General features: G+C 40.6%; 1 protein-coding gene across 1 annotated transcript in view; it reads right to left on the reverse strand.

The window, feature by feature from the left end:
- Nucleotides 1-566: 566 nt before the first annotated feature.
- The window catches only part of CCDC146 (coiled-coil domain containing 146), a gene marked incomplete at its 5' end in the record, with an annotated part of 36850 nt that continues 18309 nt past the window's right edge, over nt 567-19107 (reverse strand). The window contains 10 exons of the mRNA XM_010016376.1: nt 567-770; nt 1906-2154; nt 3505-3642; nt 5042-5170; nt 11197-11425; nt 12056-12280; nt 15004-15168; nt 15285-15373; nt 16720-16890; nt 17696-17791. Of these exons, the coding sequence (XP_010014678.1) occupies nt 567-770; nt 1906-2154; nt 3505-3642; nt 5042-5170; nt 11197-11425; nt 12056-12280; nt 15004-15168; nt 15285-15373; nt 16720-16890; nt 17696-17791 (1695 nt within the window). The remainder of the gene's footprint in view (nt 771-1905; nt 2155-3504; nt 3643-5041; nt 5171-11196; nt 11426-12055; nt 12281-15003; nt 15169-15284; nt 15374-16719; nt 16891-17695; nt 17792-19107) is intronic.

Here is a 19107-nt window from a genome sequence, read left to right on the forward strand (position 1 = left end):
CTATTCTCAGGAGTGACTCAGAAGTTCATGGTCATTCCTTTGTCATTGCCATCAGTGAAGCAATAGTTTTAGCTTTCCCAGGAGCTGCACAGAGAGAAGGAATATTTTCCTCAGTACAAATAAAATTTGTCTGGCCAGTGTCAAGTCCAGTCCCAGGCTGCAGAAAGCTGTGCTGGTGTGTTTGTGTAAGCGGTGGGGACTTCGCATCACAGGAATAGCACGAGAAGATTTTCTAGCATTTTCTTTTTAATGAAATGTATTAGAAAATATCATCAAATGCAATAAAACTTCACTTGGAAAAACCCAAACATAGTGTGATGATCACTCATTTTTCTTAACATTGTAAACTACTGCACTGCGTTTGGGATACCGGGCTCCTTCTAACCAGGAGAAGGGAGCTGGGATCCCTGACTATTCCACTGTGCTTCTGGCATTAACAGCCACTTTGTTCTCACCATGGAATTTGGCTGAATGCTGATGGACAAGCCTTCAGGGTAGCGTAAATGCTATTGACCCTCGAGATTCAGCACCCAGCGATGGCCTCTCCTGCCTTAGGTGCCGCCTGTTCAGACTTCGATTGGCTTTACCACGGGTTTCCTGAAGTGCCTCATGTGTGCCCCCGGTTCTGCTGGTTTGAAGGGAGCCAGAGCACCGTAGGGCCGCGGCAGCGGGAGGCTGTGCTCGTCTCTGGGCAGGTAGGCGGTGGGCCGTGGCTCGGCTCTCGTGCGGACGTAGCCGGGTGCTGCAGCTTGTTCCTCTTCGGCAGCGCGCTGTGGAACAGACAGGGGTTACGTGCTGTACGCTGCGGGGCTCTCCTGATGCCTCACAGAGGAAGTGCCTAGTCTAGACCTTGGCAAAGCAGGATGCCCAGAGAGGGGATTGAAAGGAAAGCATGAGTTATCGGCCACCTAGATGTGAGTTTGTCCTTTCAAATACTAAGCATGTAATGCTTTTGTTATTTGTGAAGAAACCAGATACGATGAACTTTTAAAACTTGTAGTAAATGTGCACAGAACATCTTGGGAATAAGGTAATAGTTCTGATGCTTCAAAACATGGCTTTATTTACACTGACTTACCTGCCTACAGTTACTGCTGTATGCACAGCACTGAAAGGAAACTGAGTCATAGCATGAGAGGTGTTAATAACAGAGAAGTTTCTTACCCTAAACCCAGTTTTACTGCAACACTTCTGTGTGAGTTCTTCTTGTAAGTGTGTGCACAGTGTATTCCTCTCCCAGCTTTGTGCACCTTTCAGGTCCTTTGCAGTGATCAACTAAAGGAGTCGTACAGCAAAGCTAATTTCCCATCAGCACGAGTTCCCTCTGTACACACATCTCTCTTCTATACTGATTTTTCTTCTCTGGGACCACTGATGGCCTCAGCTACAGAGGGGAAAGTATCCAGCAGGGTTCAATTTGAAGCACTGTTCACTACACTGCTCTGCCTCCCCTCAGTCTCCTGCCCAGCAGTCTGGTTTCTTGCTACTTCTCATCTGATGTTCACTGCATCTGGTGTGTGGAAGACACTAGATTTGTTTTTCCTGAACCCCATACCCACCTTTTGCAGCTTTACCCTCAAATCAAATGGAACCCAGGACTCACCTTTCAGCCCCGAACAGGATCACAAAAATTACTTTAATAATCAAAGGTAAGTTTTCCTTTTAGTGTATTCTCTCCCTTGGATTCATTGGCCAGTTCTAAGTGGTGGTGTCAGCCTGCAGGTAAACCCTACAATGTACTGCTTCAGTAGCTGTGTCTGCCTCTGCCATCATCTCCACAGGGTCCTGGAGCTCAGTTTGGCAGCAACCAGCTATGCAGCAAGTGAGCATAGCTCTTTCCAAAACACAAGCTAGAGCAGTGAAAAGAGAACTGAAGATTTAATTGCAACTTGTGGCAAAACTTACTTTAGCTCTGGCTTCAGCTGCTTCTTTTTGCATCTTCTCGTTGCGTAGTATCTTCAAACATTCGTTCTCTATTTCTTCAGGAGGTGGAAGGCCTTGATCTATCCTTGATGAAACAATCATCAAAAGTTGTTCCTTTTCTCTCACTTCCTGCTGGAGTTTAATGGCAAGGGCTTGCTGCATGGATAACTCTGCAACAAGAGCCATCGTCTTCTGGGTTGTGACCTTTAACATCTTCCTCATGTCATTTGTCTGGAATACATAACAATTGCATTTTCTTTAGGGCTTCCCTTTAGACACGTGCTGGGCAGGACACTTAAGTAAGTGTTAGGTACGTGAAAACAAGTCCAACCAGACAAGGTTTTCTAAAACAGCTCCACACTGAAAATGACTTAATGCAACAGGTTGTGTGTTTCTGCGTGTGCCTGGAACCACAGCAACTGGCAGCATTGACTGCACTACGAGATACAGAGAAGCAAGGGTGTAATTACCTCCTGCCCTTTCCAGCTGAGCAGCAAAGCTCCCACTGCCCTCAGAGGCCTGGTACCCCAATGCTCATTGAGTTTATACACAATTAACTTTGTAATGAGGGTGCAATAAGCCTGATCCATACAAGATAATTGAGTGATAATGTGGGCACAACAGGGAAGTTTTCTGTGGCAGGGGAATGAACAAAGCAGGAAAGGGACCGGAAACCCTGAGTCTGACTGGACAGGATTTAAACAACCCCCCCCCTCTCTCTCCCAAGGAAACATAACTTCTTTTAAAGTGACTAATAGGGAATTGGGAGAGTCAGAGCACTTTTGAATCTAATTTCCAGCACGCTGCTGGTTTTACAGTAGTTTATTAGCCTATGGCCAGGATTTCACAAACCCAAATAACAGCCAAGTTGTTTCTCTGTCTGTGGAAAATTAAAGCTTTATGATGAAGTTGTGTTTTGTGCCTTTCTGAGTCCCAAACCTAACACCTAAGGGGAAAAAAATCAACCTTGACCTTGTTTTACATGAATTGCTCAGCATTTTCTTCTGTCTTTCACTTAGCTCTACTCTTTTTTCAGCTTTTTCAATAAGGAGATGGGGGGAAGAGGATTATTTTGGTCTTCCCAACACGTATTGCAGGCAGTTAAAAGGAAATAGCTGTAATTATATAAAAGTAACTATTGAAAATGAGATTTCTTTCCTGTGTGGCTCTCCCTACCTAAATAACAAAGAAACTTTGAGCCAGATACTAAGTTTTTCTTTTTGTACCTTGGAGTAGGTTTTGCCTGGTTATTTCTTTTAGCTTTGACATGTTTGGCGTGGCAAGGCTGTTGTGTGCACGTGCAGGAGGAGGACATTACCTGAGAAAGAACTAATCCTGTATCTTGGTGAAAGGTGCTACTGATGGTGCAGCTTTCAAGAAGCAAGTGCGCTCACCTACTGGTTTTGGTATGTCTGTATTAGCGTCTCTGCTAAACGTCAGTCATTTCTGAAGACTAACATGGTTTGCCTGTCGATGTTTCCAGCTGCTTTTGTAACTCACAACTGAGTCATCTTACCTCTTGCCCAGATACTGCTCCGTTTAGTGTAGGCTGGCACGCGGGGCGTGCAGTGCCCTTCTTACCCTCTTAGCCATCAGCAGCGTGTCCTGCTTCCCGTCCTCTGCTGCGGCGTGGGCTCTGCTCAGCAGCCGGGAAAGGTGCTCGTAGAGAAGATCTGTCTCCAGCAACTTCTCCTCCTTCCGCACCAGCTCCATCTCCAGCTGCAGCGGGAAGGAGGATGCAGGGTGAAGGTAAACAAGAGGGGAAGGTGCAGCACAAGGTGCTCCTGTGATTGCTTTGAGAGGTGCTGGAATAATCCTGGTGCTCAGCCATAAGTCATCACTTTGCCACCAGCTTTCTCCAAACTTTTTATCCTCTCTGCCAACTATCACCCAAAGTTGGTTACTGTCAGTTGTACAGTCTTCAGTACCAGACCAGCTCCTCTTGGGAGGCAGGGAGCTACAGCAGCATTATTACAGCCTTGCTGTGATTTTCTTGCAACCAATGCTTTTTTTTTCCTAGCGGTATATATACTTTTTGAATCTTCCAGTTCCTTAAGTCACACCATAATGAGGTGGTTTCAGCTCTTGCTTTAAATACCTTTTCCCTCCTAGAAATAGAAAGTAAGCATAGGCTCCAAAGGCTAAGAAGAAGAAAGTAAGGGCCATGCAACTAAAAGGACTGTAAAATTACAAGGAGGTTGAAAAAGAACATTTGAACTTTTGTCACAACTCCGAGGAACCCCGTATTGTAATGCACAGGCTGGTAATAGCAGGCTGTGTTTGAAGCCTGCCTGACTACGTGAAGCTCCCTCCTGTCAAGGAGCATGGGACAGTAGAGCAAAAAGCTCAAGTAACTCAAGCAGAGGTGGTGTGGTAAATCCTTACAAACGGAGTTTCAGAAGGAGGACTGATGTGTGCACTGCTCCCAGCTTGCTGTTACCCTCAGACCTCCACAGCCCCCTGAGCATTAAATGCAGTGGAGGGGGTTCTGTGCCCCTAAAAATGGGGCAGACAGAAATATCTAAAGAAATACCGTGGTTGCTCATTCCATTCCTTTGTGTTTCCCCCATATGCCATGCAGGCAGGGCCCTGAAGCTGGTGTTCCTGTTGGAGTCCATGCTTCCTTTTGAAGCCTGTCCCAGCAGACGCTGGCAGTGCTGCAGCTGGGCATGGAAACACACCAGTACAACCGAAGGACATTGCTTTGATTCTGTGCTGCAGACTCACAGCCCGCACAAAGTGTGGAGCAGCCACCAGCCAGCTGGAGAAGAATGCAACTGGCTGGTAGAATTACTCTGCTTCTATTTCCTTCTGCTGCCTTTCTGTGAAGTGGGAGGGTCAGCACTGTGGTGCCAGTGCTGTGACGGGCCTGGCTGGCTGAGGATACTACACAGACCTCCCCTCTTCAGACCCTGCTGGAAGAAGGCAAAACGTCCCACTTCCAGTTGTCCTGAAAAGCAGGTGCTGGACTGGAGTTTCCATTAGCCAATCATAATTATTCTTGCCTACAATTATTCCTCTTACAGACAGTTTATTTTAAAAATGAAAGATACCAATTGCTTTTTTTAAAAGAGATCAATCACAGTGGGATAATTTGGGATGGGAGAAGTAATGTTACCTGCTCAATCTTTTTTAGGAGCTCAGGCGGAGATGGGTCCTTCCCTCCCAAGACTCGCTTTCTGCTCTCATTTGTGGGGTCAGCAAAGATGTCCTCCATCCGTTTAATCCTGTCCTTGCACTGGGAATGCTGGAAAATGAAAACCCATAGCAGTTAGTTTGACAGACAAGAAGCCAAAAGCCTTGCCACCACTTCATGACCAGAGATGGAAGGTCTCTCTGTATCTGACACACCAGGATAACCACACTCATCCCTGCAGGCATACAAGTTTTCCATGTTAAAGTTCCCAGGCTCATGTCCTGAATTGACTCAGTGGTGACACTGAGCAATGTGTCACTCCCGGAACCCACAGGGGCAGGTGTTCCCTGACCTCACTGGTGTGAGACCTTCCTATGGAATATTGCTTCCCAGAACACACTGGATGGACATCCACACTTCGCATACATACTTCCTGAAGGAGCAACTGGGAACATTTCTTCATGTTTGGACTTGCAAAACAGTGGTGGGGTTTTGAGCTTTGACATGCACCCGGCCATCTGTCAGCGCGTTGTCACTGCAGCCATGATCTATTGGCACTGACATGGCACAAGCCAAGTACGTTGCTAGGACTTCTAACCATCACACAATATGTTAAGGAAATAAGTGGTCACTAGCTCTCAGGGTTAGGAACAGTCACCAAAAATATCAAATCAATGTTTAGACGTCGCGGCCAGGATGGGGTTTGTTCCCTGGAAGTTTGCAAGTCATGTTTCACTGGAAAAGGGAAAGCTGACAGGTCTCCTGGGTGGTGATGGACCATTACCAGAGCACTTCTCTGAAATACTTCTTTTTCTGGTAAAGAAGTGTCACACAGCTCTTTCTTTTACACTTGGTCTAAGAGCAGGTGAAGTAAAGACCTTAATTGACTGTAATGAACCATTTCCTTGGCAAACCATGATTCAGTGCGTAAGCAGGTACTGAAAGATTTAATTCTAAACAACTAAAACTCAAGCCAAAGAATACACGCAGGAGGAGAATGTAAAAGCAGGACCAGCACAAATAAGAGGATGCAGCTGTACTTCCAGTGCTATTTCCTAGCTGGGGCCAGATTTCTCAACCACTAGCTCAGGTGAAAATGCCCTGTGGAGGCAGTGGTGCCTTAATGAGATTAGGGACAGCTCACCAAGTAAAATAGTGCAGGACTGAATAGCTAGTTTAGAGCAGAAGGAATATGGCAGTAAAGACACTGTCCAAAATGGGGAAAAAATCCACAGACAGCTTCATGTTAAATACTAGGCTTATAATTAAAAGCAATATGAGTTGGAAGTGATTTAATGCAGGCTGATCCAAAAGCATGGAAAACAAAGCACATTCGCAGATAACCATGCTACTTTGTGCCTGCTTAAGTGATGTGGCTATAGGCATCTTTCTCTATTCTCTCCTTCTCTGTAGCGTTTTCCTTGGACAAGGCTTTATTCTAAGCCTCAAACCAACCAAACCAAAAAATTCTTCCTTCTTGGAGTGGATTTGATACAGGGGATAAGAAAAGGCTCTGCCAGAGGGGCTTTTCTACATTTGACTGCAATCAGTCAGGAGGAATGGTTGAAGGATGAACAGACAAGAGGGAACAGATGCCTAGATAAAGGAATGGGTCTGAAGAAGCAGAGATCTGGTGCTTATTTTGGAGATCTCAGAGAAGGTAAGTGAAGTACATTGAGCACTAGAAAAGGGCAAATATCATACTGATTTTATAAAAGCGAGGGTGAAGGAGCTCTGGAACTATAGATATCTTCACTTTCCAAAGAATAAATCTAGAACAAATAATTAAACTTTATTTGTATGCAGCTAGAAAAGAAGAAGGGACATCAGAGAGCACAAGTGTGCTGGGTCATGTCAGACCTGACCAGTTCCCTACTATGATAATTTACAGGTGTGTAGACAACCAATGGTGGGTATCATATGTCTTGATTTTACACAGCTTTGATATGATTTCGTATGACATTCTCATAAACAAGATGAGGAAATGGATGCTTGGTGAAAATATAAGGTAAGTCCTCAGTCAGTACCTCCCTCATATTTTAAGAGTTCAGTAGAATGAGTTTAAGCTCAGAGGGGCTACAAATACGTTTTGGAGGAGAAGATTCAAATTCCAACTTATCTGAAGAAAGGTCTGAACAAAAGAGATAATATTAAATAGAAATGTAAGGCACTAGATGTAGGCAGGAAAAACTGCCCATACAAATGCAGAATCAAGGTCAACTGATCAGATACTCTTTCTTTAAAGAAGGGTCTGGTTATTACGTTCGCATGGAGATGAATCATGTCATGCTGCAAGAAAGGCCACCATTGTACCTGAACACAGAAGCAGGAAGGTAACCTGCGAGATGCCTCAATGAATGCTTTCACTGTCAGGCGCTGGTATTTGGCTCTGCACCTCAAGAAAAATAAAGACCAGGTTGCCAAAAATAAAAGCAGTGCAAAAAATGGATGATCTAAGAAAAACCGGTGAGTCTGATTGAAAGAACCAAGGCTGTGTAGCCTAGCAAAAGGATGGGAGAGGAATGGGATTAACTTTCCTCCAGTAACAGGAAGTGTTGCAGGGAGGAAGAGAATGATCCGTTTGTCATGTCCCTGGTGGACAGAACACAAATCAATGCTCTTACACTGCAGCAAGAAAGACTCAGGCTAAAGGTTAAGAAATCTTTGCACTGTTAAGGACGCACTGGGATAGCTTGCTGAGGAACCCAGGGTTTCCCAGTGGTGGCTTGAAAGCACAGCTTAGCCCTGTCAGGAGAGACAGGCAGTCTGGTGCTGGAGTAGGAGCAGGGTGGCCAGATAAACTCTTTACTTCTCTACTAGCCCTGTTGTTCTATGACTGTAATGATGCAGTGTGGAGATTTTCATGGAGTTGTACTAAAACTTGGACAAACGTTGATGCCAAATACCTCAAATAAATTGTCAGTTCCTGTACATCAGCTGAATTCTGAGGCATCAAAGTCCCATCTTGACAGCTCAGCAGGCCTATGTGTTGGACTAATTAATGATTAATGCTAAGTATTTCTCATTGATGCATGGAGGCTGATTAGTTTTCATGGGTCATTTCAGTCACTAGGAACTGCCCCTTGCTGTGCAGCCCCAGTTAAAAGTTATGTAGTTTTATGCCCAGAGGAAACCACCTTAGAATCTCACCAGGTGTTTTTTGTGTCAGGTAAAGGAAGTACCTATAAATATTTCTATTTTTAATGCTTTACATTGATAGTAACAAAATTACATAGTCCATGTCACCAGCACTTGCTTAGAAGAGGTCTGGTATTGCTTAAGACAATGGTATTCCATTAGCTAAAACTATTCACCCACGTTTCGCTCTCCTGTGGAAATATGCAGCTTTGAATGGGAAGTGTCTGAGTGGGACACAGATCAGATCGATGAGTAAGGAGCTCATGTGGATACAGGAACCCCAGGTGAAACTTTTGCCCTTTCTGAACTGGCACACAGCCCTGAGCTGTGCTTTTCCCTTCCCAATGGGCACCACAGCCACTGAGACGGGGGGGCAGTTTCCACAGCTTGTTGAGTACAACGTACTAATTCATCCCACTATTCCAAGAGCTGCATCTCTAACAGAAATAAATATCCCATCTCGAAACAGCTAATTTAGTGCTGATCAAAGCATCTGGCAAGAATAAATGGGACTTAGATTCAAACAATTCCTCTAAAAGAGTCAAAATATCTCTGTCAAATGCAATCAACAAATACTGAAATCTTTTCTATTTGGTAAGACTTAATCTTGTTTTCCTTTTAGATCTCTCTCTCTCTATTTGAAGTATTACCAGTGATGTGTATCTGTTGTTGGATAGTCATTCAGCATTCAGTACTGGAAAGTTTAATTCACTTGTGGAGTGAGAAAAAGGAAAAAAGTTCTTCGGAAATGGGAAGATTGAGAAATGCAGGAGAAGAGAAAAATTGGACAGATAAGATGACAAAGTCTGAGAAATACCCAAGACTTAAAGAGACATGAAAGATAGGAAAAAAGGAGAAAAAAATGTAGGACGTACAGGACTCAGCCCACCTAATTCAGATGATCTAAACTGTATTTCAATTTCAGATGCCTTTTGAAGCATCCTTCTTAATTGATTCAAAGTTCTCCATACCATTGATGAGGAGAGGTAGGTGCCGTGAGAATAAAGACCTCCAGGAGGAATACTGTGCTCCTGAAACAAAGTTATCAGGATCTCCCTTTGGAGGCAAAGACACCCATTTCTTTCTGTTAATAAAGAGACCTTGTTCACTTACCTGTATAATTTGTCCTGTGGGCTCCTAACCCAAAGTTAAGGTTAGGCACACAGGCACCTACAAAAGGTCACAATAGAATGGAAAAATAAAAATGAAGAGGAAAACTTAGAAAGGAGGTTTACTTAGTCTGAATTTTAGGAGGTCTAAAGGTCTCTGATAGAAATCAGGATTTCGTAGTCCTGTGGTGCACTGAGACTCTCTCTGAATGTTTATAATTATCTAAATTGAAAGACAAACAGTAGTCCAAAAGGAGCTCCTGCTACCACCTCTTCAGATTTCAGCTTGGCTTCAGAGGTTGGTTTCGTAGAGGAGTGATTTACATCTGTATTCACCACATCAGGTCTAAGTCTTGTGCAAATGATCACCATTGTAAGATCCTTTGCACATCATAACTGAACAGATGCCAAGTTGGATTTCAACATGGGGTCAAATCTGCAATCAGTACAGGAATTAGCAATCTGAATTTGGCAACCAACACCAGAATTCAGGTTTGGGCTTATGGCTTTTATTTAAATCATGGCGATAAAGCCAAATGATTTGAAACAGTTTCTCCCTAGATGTAATGGCTATTGGCAGTGGGAGGAAGAGTATTAGTGCTAGAATGAGCATTATTGAGCATAAGGAGATGGCTGGGTTAATGGCCAGTTTGAACCACATAATATTCAGTAACCACAGCATCTAGCATCTGTGTTTTAAAAGTTGATAACTGGTTATTTGCCATTGTTCACTGGAAAATCTCTGACTTGGGAACATTTATTAAGACTATTTCATCCGTAATATCACACCACTCTGTATTTCCCTACTTTTTAATTTTATGTCAATGTCACAGAAAGATTAAAAGCACCTGTAATAACAGCCTCCCTTTAACAGTGATTTTAGGCTTCACATGAACCCTCATCACAAAGGGGAAAGATCTAGAAATACAGAATAGAAAAAGCAAAGCTTCATGATTGACTTAGTTCACAGAAATCATCTGCACTGTGTGACTCAGTGCTCAGTGACTCGCAGTCTCATTCTAAATCTCACCTGAAAACATGGCTCTTTTCTTTTGTCTATTGTCTATTTTTCATGCTGCCGCTGTTCATCATGTAAATCTGTAATGGCACTGTAAAGTCCTTTGGGGTATGATTTGCAGGTATTGTACAGCATTTTAATCTCTTAGCAGAGCATACAGCTTCCCAGAAGTAGCAGAATAGTGCAAGCACTATTTGACAGTGAGTCACAGCTCCCGTCGATGCCATTACGAAAGGCGATGTACACCCTAATTTATGATTTTGTGCAGGCACTAAGAGAGTATGTATGGAAAAAATTACCATCTGGAGATAAGGTCAGAAGTAAATGGGCCATTTCAGAAAGCAAGGAAAGAATGTCCCAAACACTGCAGTTTGTTAGTTGTTTAATGTCATTTTGCAACTAGAACTAAAACTTACACTGTTTTTGTGGAGAAGAAAATATATGTGGATTATATCATTGTAGGCAGCAGAGTTTCCAGAGTAGGCCCTGGGTCAAGTGTGAATTGAGTTATTATTTTGGAAATCTGAAAGACTAAGTATATCTCCCACCCCTTCCACCTACCCCCATCAACACAGTTTTAGCAAACTTTATCTACATTTCCATTTTTTCCCCATGACTCCCATTCTCCAGCTTAGTCACACTGACATTTCATGCTATGGGAGGGTTAGCTGAGATTCCATACCCAGGAAACATTTGGCATGTGCATAACGAAGTGCATCAGCTGGTCACAGACAAGTTTTGCTAGACAGGTGGATTACTGAACTGCCTGTTTTAATTAACCTCATACATCCAGACACTTTGTCTATGAAATTAGCCCAAGTTTTAAAATCCAGAACAATACAAGCCAAAAAAGGGCTTGCTTTCCAACCAACCTGTATCTGAAGCATCACCAGCTGTGCATCCAGGGATTTCTTCACTGGGAGCATTTTGAGCAACGATTCAACCTCTCTTTTCTTCTCATCTACCTTCAGCTTCAGAAATTTGATCTTTTCATCCATAACTTGAATCTCAATATCTCCATTTCTACACAGCATCTCTTGCATGTGTATTTTTTCATACAGAATGCATAGTTCTTCTTCTCGGTCTCTGAGCAGAAGTCCACTGCAATAAGCCCCAAATGAAAAGGTAAAGGTTAAAAAAACATGACTCATATTCAGTGTGTTCCATCCAAGAACAGATGTGGTGACCTGGGAAGATAGTAATAATCTGGGATACATACAAACCTTTTACAAATACTGGTTTAATATCATGTTGACCTTTTAAATAGGTAACAAAATCATTACACTGTGAAGATCAGAGAACAAACCATTGCAGAGGTTACTCTAGTCTCTCACATAGTTCTAAAAACTCTTCTGGCCTTCCACAGCATTCATTTAAAAATGGATTAACGTGATCAGGGAGTTTTACATCTTCTGCATTTTTACACCTTATCTGCGTACAAAGCACAAACAGAGCAGGAGGCTACAGGTTCTCAAGGCATTCAACAGTCAAACCACCACATTTTTTTGATAGTGGTTCTGAAGAGCGAACATCATCACCAATGGAGAACCAACATCTGTGTGATGCAGAGCAGCACTGACACTGCAGCGAGGCAGGCTGCTCAGGGAAATGTATTGAGGTAGTCTTTCAGTATCCCTAACTCGTAAGTGTTAGTGCTCATAAGCTGAAAAATATTGTTGCTTCATGAATGCTAAAATTAAACAGCACATTATATCAAACTGCCATGAATACCTCTCATTTCGTTGCTGAAGAGCTCTTTCATATCTTTTGTGTAGCTGCGCAATCTCCTCTTCAATTTGAGTGACCATGTTGGTAAGTTTCTCAAGAACCAAATACTGCTGCTCTTCCTTTTCTTTCATCTCTTGCATGGCTTGTACAATTCTGAGACAATCACTTTTGAGACTGTCTATAATTGCTATATTGTTTGTATTCTTCAGCTGTTGTTTCTGCAATTTTCTTTAACATAACAGAAAAGTAGGAAAGTTTTTAGTCCTTTCAATTTGAAAGCAATTTCAGCAATTAAAAGCAGAGCTTAAACTAATTCCTCAAATACACTAAGGATCTGCTATGTCACTCTGCTTCACAGGTGCATTACAAGAAATAGAATGGCTGCCTGGGAATAGCTTCTCTCTGCAAGCTCTTTCCAGCTTGAAGAGAACTGGATTATGGCCGAAGTAAGATGCTACAAGTGGTGCACTGCACTACAGCTCTTTTCTTCTCTGTTGGGTAGCCCAAAGGGCCATAAGAAATAAAGTTTAAAAGCAGAAGCATAAACTGTGATGCAAAGTCTTACTGTGTAGAAATCCTGCCTTTCTATTTAAAGAGAGATCAATATTTAAATATTTTGTGGTTGCAATTCAAAGCTCTCCAATAAAACAACAAATCACAGCATTCACACAAGAAAATTTTTGATTTCTCTGACAGATGAGGAAAAAAATCATAACTAAAGGTTAGTGACAAGGTTACACTAAAGAGCCACAAAACTGAAGAACAGAATTCGTTATTTCCAGCAACCTTGCTGGCCACTGGATGATAGTCCTTCACTTAAAAGACAGATTCTTGTTGCTGTACGGATCGTTCATTTTCTTACAACATGGAAGTTAGAGTTACTGCATTTAATCTGTGGTAATTATCACTTCTTGATCAAGATACTATTTATCTACACTGGGAAGATATTTGGTCAACATACAAAAGAGGTAGTGAGAGGAGAAGCATAGTCTTCTGTTAAGATACAGAACTGTAGGTGGTATATCCCACCTCCCCTCATGGACTTCATCCTTAAATTGCTGAATTACTATATAATGAGCAGTGATCTGCTTTCTGGTTTGTTTCCCCAGACATCTAACACTTCTGAGTTCCACACGGTATTTAAATTGAACTTAACTTTTGTGCAGCAAGTTCCAGGCTGAAAGCATGACAGTATTGCAGAAATACAATGTGTTAGTAATAGTTTCTCAAAAACCTTCATCTTAGTTGGGCTGATACTCTGTCTGTCCTCCAAATTGTGCAGGTTGCAGTTAAGACAGTGATACTATGATACTGGAGACCTCATCGCGGCCTTCCAGTATCTGAAGGGACCTATAAGGATGCTAGGGAGGGACTCTTCATTAGGGACTCTAGTGGTAGGACAAGGGGTAATGGCTTTAAACTTAAACAGGGGAAGTTTAGTTTAGATATAAGGAAGAAGTTCTTTACGGTGAGGGTGGTGAGGCACTGGAATGAGTTGGCCAAAGAAGTGGTGAATGCTCCATCCCTGGCAGTGTTCAAGGCCAGGCTGGACAGAGACTTGGATGACATGGTTTAGTGCGAGGTGTCCCTGCCCATGGCAGGGGGGTTGGAACTAGATGATCTTGAGGTCCCTTCCAACCCAAACCATTCCATGATTCTATGATTCTACTAAAGTCCATTACTGGGATCAAAAATATTTTCCATAGGCAAGAGAATTACTGAAAATTCAGTACCTCTTGCTAGTTTTAAATTTAGATTTGCAGAGATCAAAATGCCCGTTGGATCTGTACCAGAGTAGGGTCATCTATAGTAACTGGATATGTCTGATATCTAGACAATATAGATTTGCCTTCTTAGTCTTTTTTTATCCTTTCATCAGCAATTGACTGGAAAGGACTCAAAAATTGTACCACAAAATGTCAGCTTGTGCATCTTGACAAAATCACTTAAACCACTGAAGTTCCACTTCTTTTTTAGCTACCCCCAGCATGACTTTGTAATCAACCTACTTGGAGATTCACAAATACGCTTTGAGTGACTGTAACCTGAATGCATTTTTTGGTCCAGTTGTGCAATTTTTTGACACCAAAAGACAAAGTTTTGGGAAAATCAAGTTATTTTTGAACTACTCAGTTTTGTTTGTGCTGTTTTCTATGCACGGTTAACTATTCATGACCTTCCTGCTTTCCCAACTACCAATTTCAGAGACATTGTCATTCTGCCTATATTGCAGAATACCATCACTAGGATGACAAAAAGATGGTAGAAAGATTATCCCCACTAAATAATGGTCTAGGAAAAAACAGAGTCACAAGCACCAGCTGTCTGCCTCATCCTCTTTGTTGTGAACATTTCAGTCTGATGAGGATTGCCTGGAAAATGAAACCATGTTTTGTTTTATCTGAAATAAGTGTTTTCCAACAAACTTCAATTTGAGTTTGAACCAAGAGACCCAGTTTGTTTTAATTTAGTAATTACACAGTTGCATTACTAGATAGTGACTCATTTAATAGTACCATGCACCAGTCCACTGTGGAATTGTACATGCATTGACCTCTTTTTTTTTCTAAGGATAGGAAGTATGGCTACAACAGTATTATTCATATTGAATGAAAGAGCATGCTAACGCAGATGCCAGAGGCTCTCAAGAACTGTGATCAAAGAAAATGCAATGACCATATATCCCTCAGAAGGATGGGAAAGTGAGGGAGTAACCAAATGCTTTGTACCATGCAGTGATGCCCAGGCTAATTGTGAAGTGTTACGGTGACCAGAAATTGGAACAGATTATGTAAGGGTGTTGCTAAATGTCTTTGAATCAGGTTTTAGAAATCAGGATCATGACTTTCAAGGATGCTGTAGGTATAGCTGAAGTTGGACTAGATTCTCTCTCAAGATTCTTTCTAATCTTACATTTCTACGAATGTGACCTACAGCTTAGTTAAACTCACCTTTCCTCGGTTATAAGAATATTCCTTAAATTTTCTACTTCATTTTCTATCAGTGTTACCCGTTTTCTAATTTCATTTGCTTTCTGATGAGCAATATGCACCAGATCTATACATTTATTCCTTTCATTGTGGACAACCTCATATATTTTAGCAAGTCCTTGGAGTCTGAAGAAATGACAAGTGTGAAAGAAATAATTATTACAATTTTATGCATACATTACTTGGATAAAAATTGCATTTAACCGCATTTTTTAGCTAATGTGTTGTTATTATTTTCTTACTCTTTTTGGATTTTTCTTCTCCTCTTTTCAAACTCTCTTATTTCAAGATCCTTTCTTTTTTTTTCTTTAATAACATTTTGGAGTTGTATCTGAAATTTATATAGAATTCAGTGAGCACCTTAGGTATATCAAAGAAATGTCTTCAAAGAAATGACTCAGAACAGCTACTCCTCTTAGTCAGGGAAAATACGTGGAAGTGAGAATATTCTAAGAACTTATTCCAATCATAATTTAATGCTTTTATTGCAACAACATTAAAGACCACACTTTTCCTATGTATATTAAGCTTACAATGACTGTTAATGTTGATAATTTGGTGCTGCATCTTAGAAAGATTGGTCCCTTATATCTGGAGTTCTACTGTTTCCTCTCGGTTCCATCACTGTGTAATTATCTGGCATATGCACCACTTTTCAAACAAATGTTTTTGTACTCTTTTCTGGCTTTTAAACAATCACTGATGATAGAGTAGAATGGCACATTTTCATTCTGTTAAGGTTCTGGACCTTTTCATTTCAGTTGTATTCAGTCCTTAATAGGCTGTGTCATTAACCATCTGTAGACAGGTCTTTTCTCTCCTCCCACTTGTATCAGGAGGAGGAGGTTGGCATTGGAAAAAGCTGGTGGATGTTGGGTTGCAACTCCGGGCATGTTTGTGTGTTCATTAATTTGTGTTGTTTGTTTATATTTGTTATGCTTTTATGGACTTTTATTGAAGGTACAAAGCACGACATGTTTGCTTATTCTGTTTTTATAGACAGTCAAAGATGCCTAAGGTGCTAGAAGGGTTACTTATTTAACTTGTTTCAATACAGACATACATTGTGGAAGCACAAATAGTTTCTTCCCATATAGCTACTTGGTATTTAATGTATACTGTGCAAATTTGCAGCACATACATGATATTATAAAGCCAGCAAAATGCAGGCAGCAAACCAGCAAACACAATGACTGCTCAGGAAGAAAAGGTTTATTTTCCTCTTTCTTCAAATTAATATAATGATTTATGCCTTGAAATGTAATAGGAAAATAAAAGTTACTGCCTCTCCTTGGACCAAGTAGCAACCCTGTTTGTCTTCTAATGGCTGTATAGTTGTAAAATAAAACACATAAGTGTACTTCCGAGAATATCAGTTGAGGCTCTCTGCTTTTCTGCCACTTTTTTTCAAAATTGTTAATTTTACTCCATAGGCTTGAATGAAAATATACTTTCAAATCCATTGTTTCAATTGTGGCATGATTTTTTAATAGACTATTGCACTGCACCATAAATTGCCAACAAAACACCACTGTATTGTGAGCTTCCTGTGTTGTGATGGAACTTCGAAGTGGGAAATGAAGAGTCCATAAGGCTCCCCTCACCAGTAATTTTATTTTTACTTATACCAGCTTTTACTTTAGAAGAGTCTTCCTATTATATGAGATAAATTTTTACCTGGACTTTCTGAACATCCCTAGATTTCTGTTCCTTCTCTTCAACTTTGAGCCAAATCAGATGTGCAAGTCTGGATAACTCTTTTCTGCTTTTTTCCAGCTCTTTGTAAAGCAAGCCTTCTTCAGCAATGCATTCTTGTAACACGCGGGCATCCATACCTGATATTGTTTCCTAAAGAAAATCAAGTGCAATTCATTATGCATCAGTGTTGGCAAACCCAAAATTGAAATACTTTGGGTTTATCTATAAAGTGAACATCTATACAGACTACATGGATTTAAAAAAAAAACAAACCAAACCAAACTGCTTTAAAATTCCAGCTGGAACATCATGTGTGATCGATCCTTCTAATAACGTGTTGTCATGGGAAAAATGACTGCTACAGCTGAACCCAGGACACATGTCAAAATATTTTGCCACCTAGAAGCATTTCTGTTCCTCAGTCTAGCATGTCTTTCAGCTATGGTTCATTGGGCGGAAATGTTTCTTATGGCCATATAATCTTTAAATAATTTTACTGCCAGGTCTTGACATGTCCATACAACATAATGGAAGACACTGAAGGTGCTTTCACATTAAGAGACCAAATTTAGACATCTAAAATGGAGCGAAGTATTTAGATGCCTAGAGTTGTTGGAAATTCAGTGAACTCTAAAAAGCTATCTGTTCTACCCAGTGTAGGTTAACTTCTTTAGGAGAAGGTGAATGGGTAGGACTAGATTCTTACTGATTATTGTGGCACATTAGGTACATACCACATACACAAACAGTGACATGGAGATACTGAACATATAAGTATTCAAACACAAGCTGAATCCCACCTGATAATGCTAACAAATTCAAAGACAGCACGTTTTCTCACTAGAAAGCTGCACCTAAAAAATCCCATCACTTTTTTTTTCAAGCAGTCCCTTTGCTCTCATGATTGAAACCCAACTGTTACAGTGAAAAAGCATGAGAAAACAAAACTCAGCACCTGTTCGGTTAAACTTCTCTTGATCACTTCAACTTCTTTCTGCAGTTCTTGTCGTCTTTCTAATAGTAATCCACTACTTTTAGGAATAGCTTCTGCCTGCAGAAATAAACCAAGCACACTGAGTGATGCAAACAATAGATGTGAAATATATAAACTGCAGATAATTTATTTGAAGTGGTTACACAAATTAAGAAATGAATTTTCTGTCTTGTTACAACAACTACTCCAAGAGTTCTTCGTCGAGTAGAGTTCTTCAGCAGCTTATCCAAGTTTCTCAGATTTTTCTTTTATGAATTTAACTATAAACACTAAATTTCACAAAGCCCAGTTTAACTACTGAATTTCTAAGGATTATGTTTTTGAGCAACTAAACTCATTAAAAAGGCAACAATCACAAAGAGAGACTATGTGAAGATGTCACCTTCTAAATTCACAGAGGATTTTCAGAGTGAAATTCTGACCTTACTGAAAAGAAAATAAAAATAGATCTACCACTGATTTGAAAACAATCAGTGTTTCACATCTCTGAGATTTGATTTTTTCGCTTTTCATTAAGTAGGATTTTCCTGTTTCCTTGTTAGGCTCTAGGAAGTCAAAACTAACAACACAAACAGTTATGTACTATTTTTTTCTTGTACTTTATGGAAAAAATTCTTTATTCAATCAGATTTTAGAATGAAGTGGTGAGGGAAGACACATTAGAAACTACCTTCTGACTAAAATATATCCAAACAATCCCACTACAAATAGTTGCATGATACAACTTTTAAGGCAAAAGTTGTATTGGCCTCACAGTCATTAAGTTCAGACTTTAAAATTCTTTACGGTTATAAGCAATTCAGCAGATTGACTATGCAGGCATATGTTGCCTGTCTGTAATTGCAAGTCTGTAATACACATAGGTGGGAATAAATGACACTCAACAACATATCTGGAAGCTATTCAAAGATAATACATGCTACACTGTGGTATCTCTCAGATCTCAACCAGATGTTTTTGTATATACTGACATATAAAAAACTATACCTCAATATAGATAATGCGATATTTTGCACTTGTAGTTTTCCCTTCTGTGGTTGTATTATAAAATTACCCTTACTTGCATTAGGGAAAGTGAAACAAGAGACACAGTAAAGGTCAGTCTGCGGAGTTATTTTAGTTTCAGCTGCCAACTCTGAGATTTAATTCGACTTAGGTCTGCTAAAATGTCAATAAAACCTATTCTAAGCAAGTTACTTTCACTCTTGTAGAGACAGAAAACACAGCTTTTCTGCGGAATGTATATTAGTTCTAATTTCTGCTGTGTAAAAAGGCTGTAGTAGGCATTTCCACATTTTCAGGACGGGATTCTAAAGATACCATCAAGTTCTTAAGTCTAAAAGTAGAAAGCTCATATAAACATCTTTAATCCA

Source organism: Nestor notabilis, unplaced genomic scaffold, assembly GCF_000696875.1.
Source record: "Nestor notabilis isolate BGI_N333 unplaced genomic scaffold, ASM69687v1 scaffold11156, whole genome shotgun sequence".
Classification (NCBI taxonomy): domain Eukaryota; kingdom Metazoa; phylum Chordata; class Aves; order Psittaciformes; family Psittacidae; genus Nestor; species Nestor notabilis.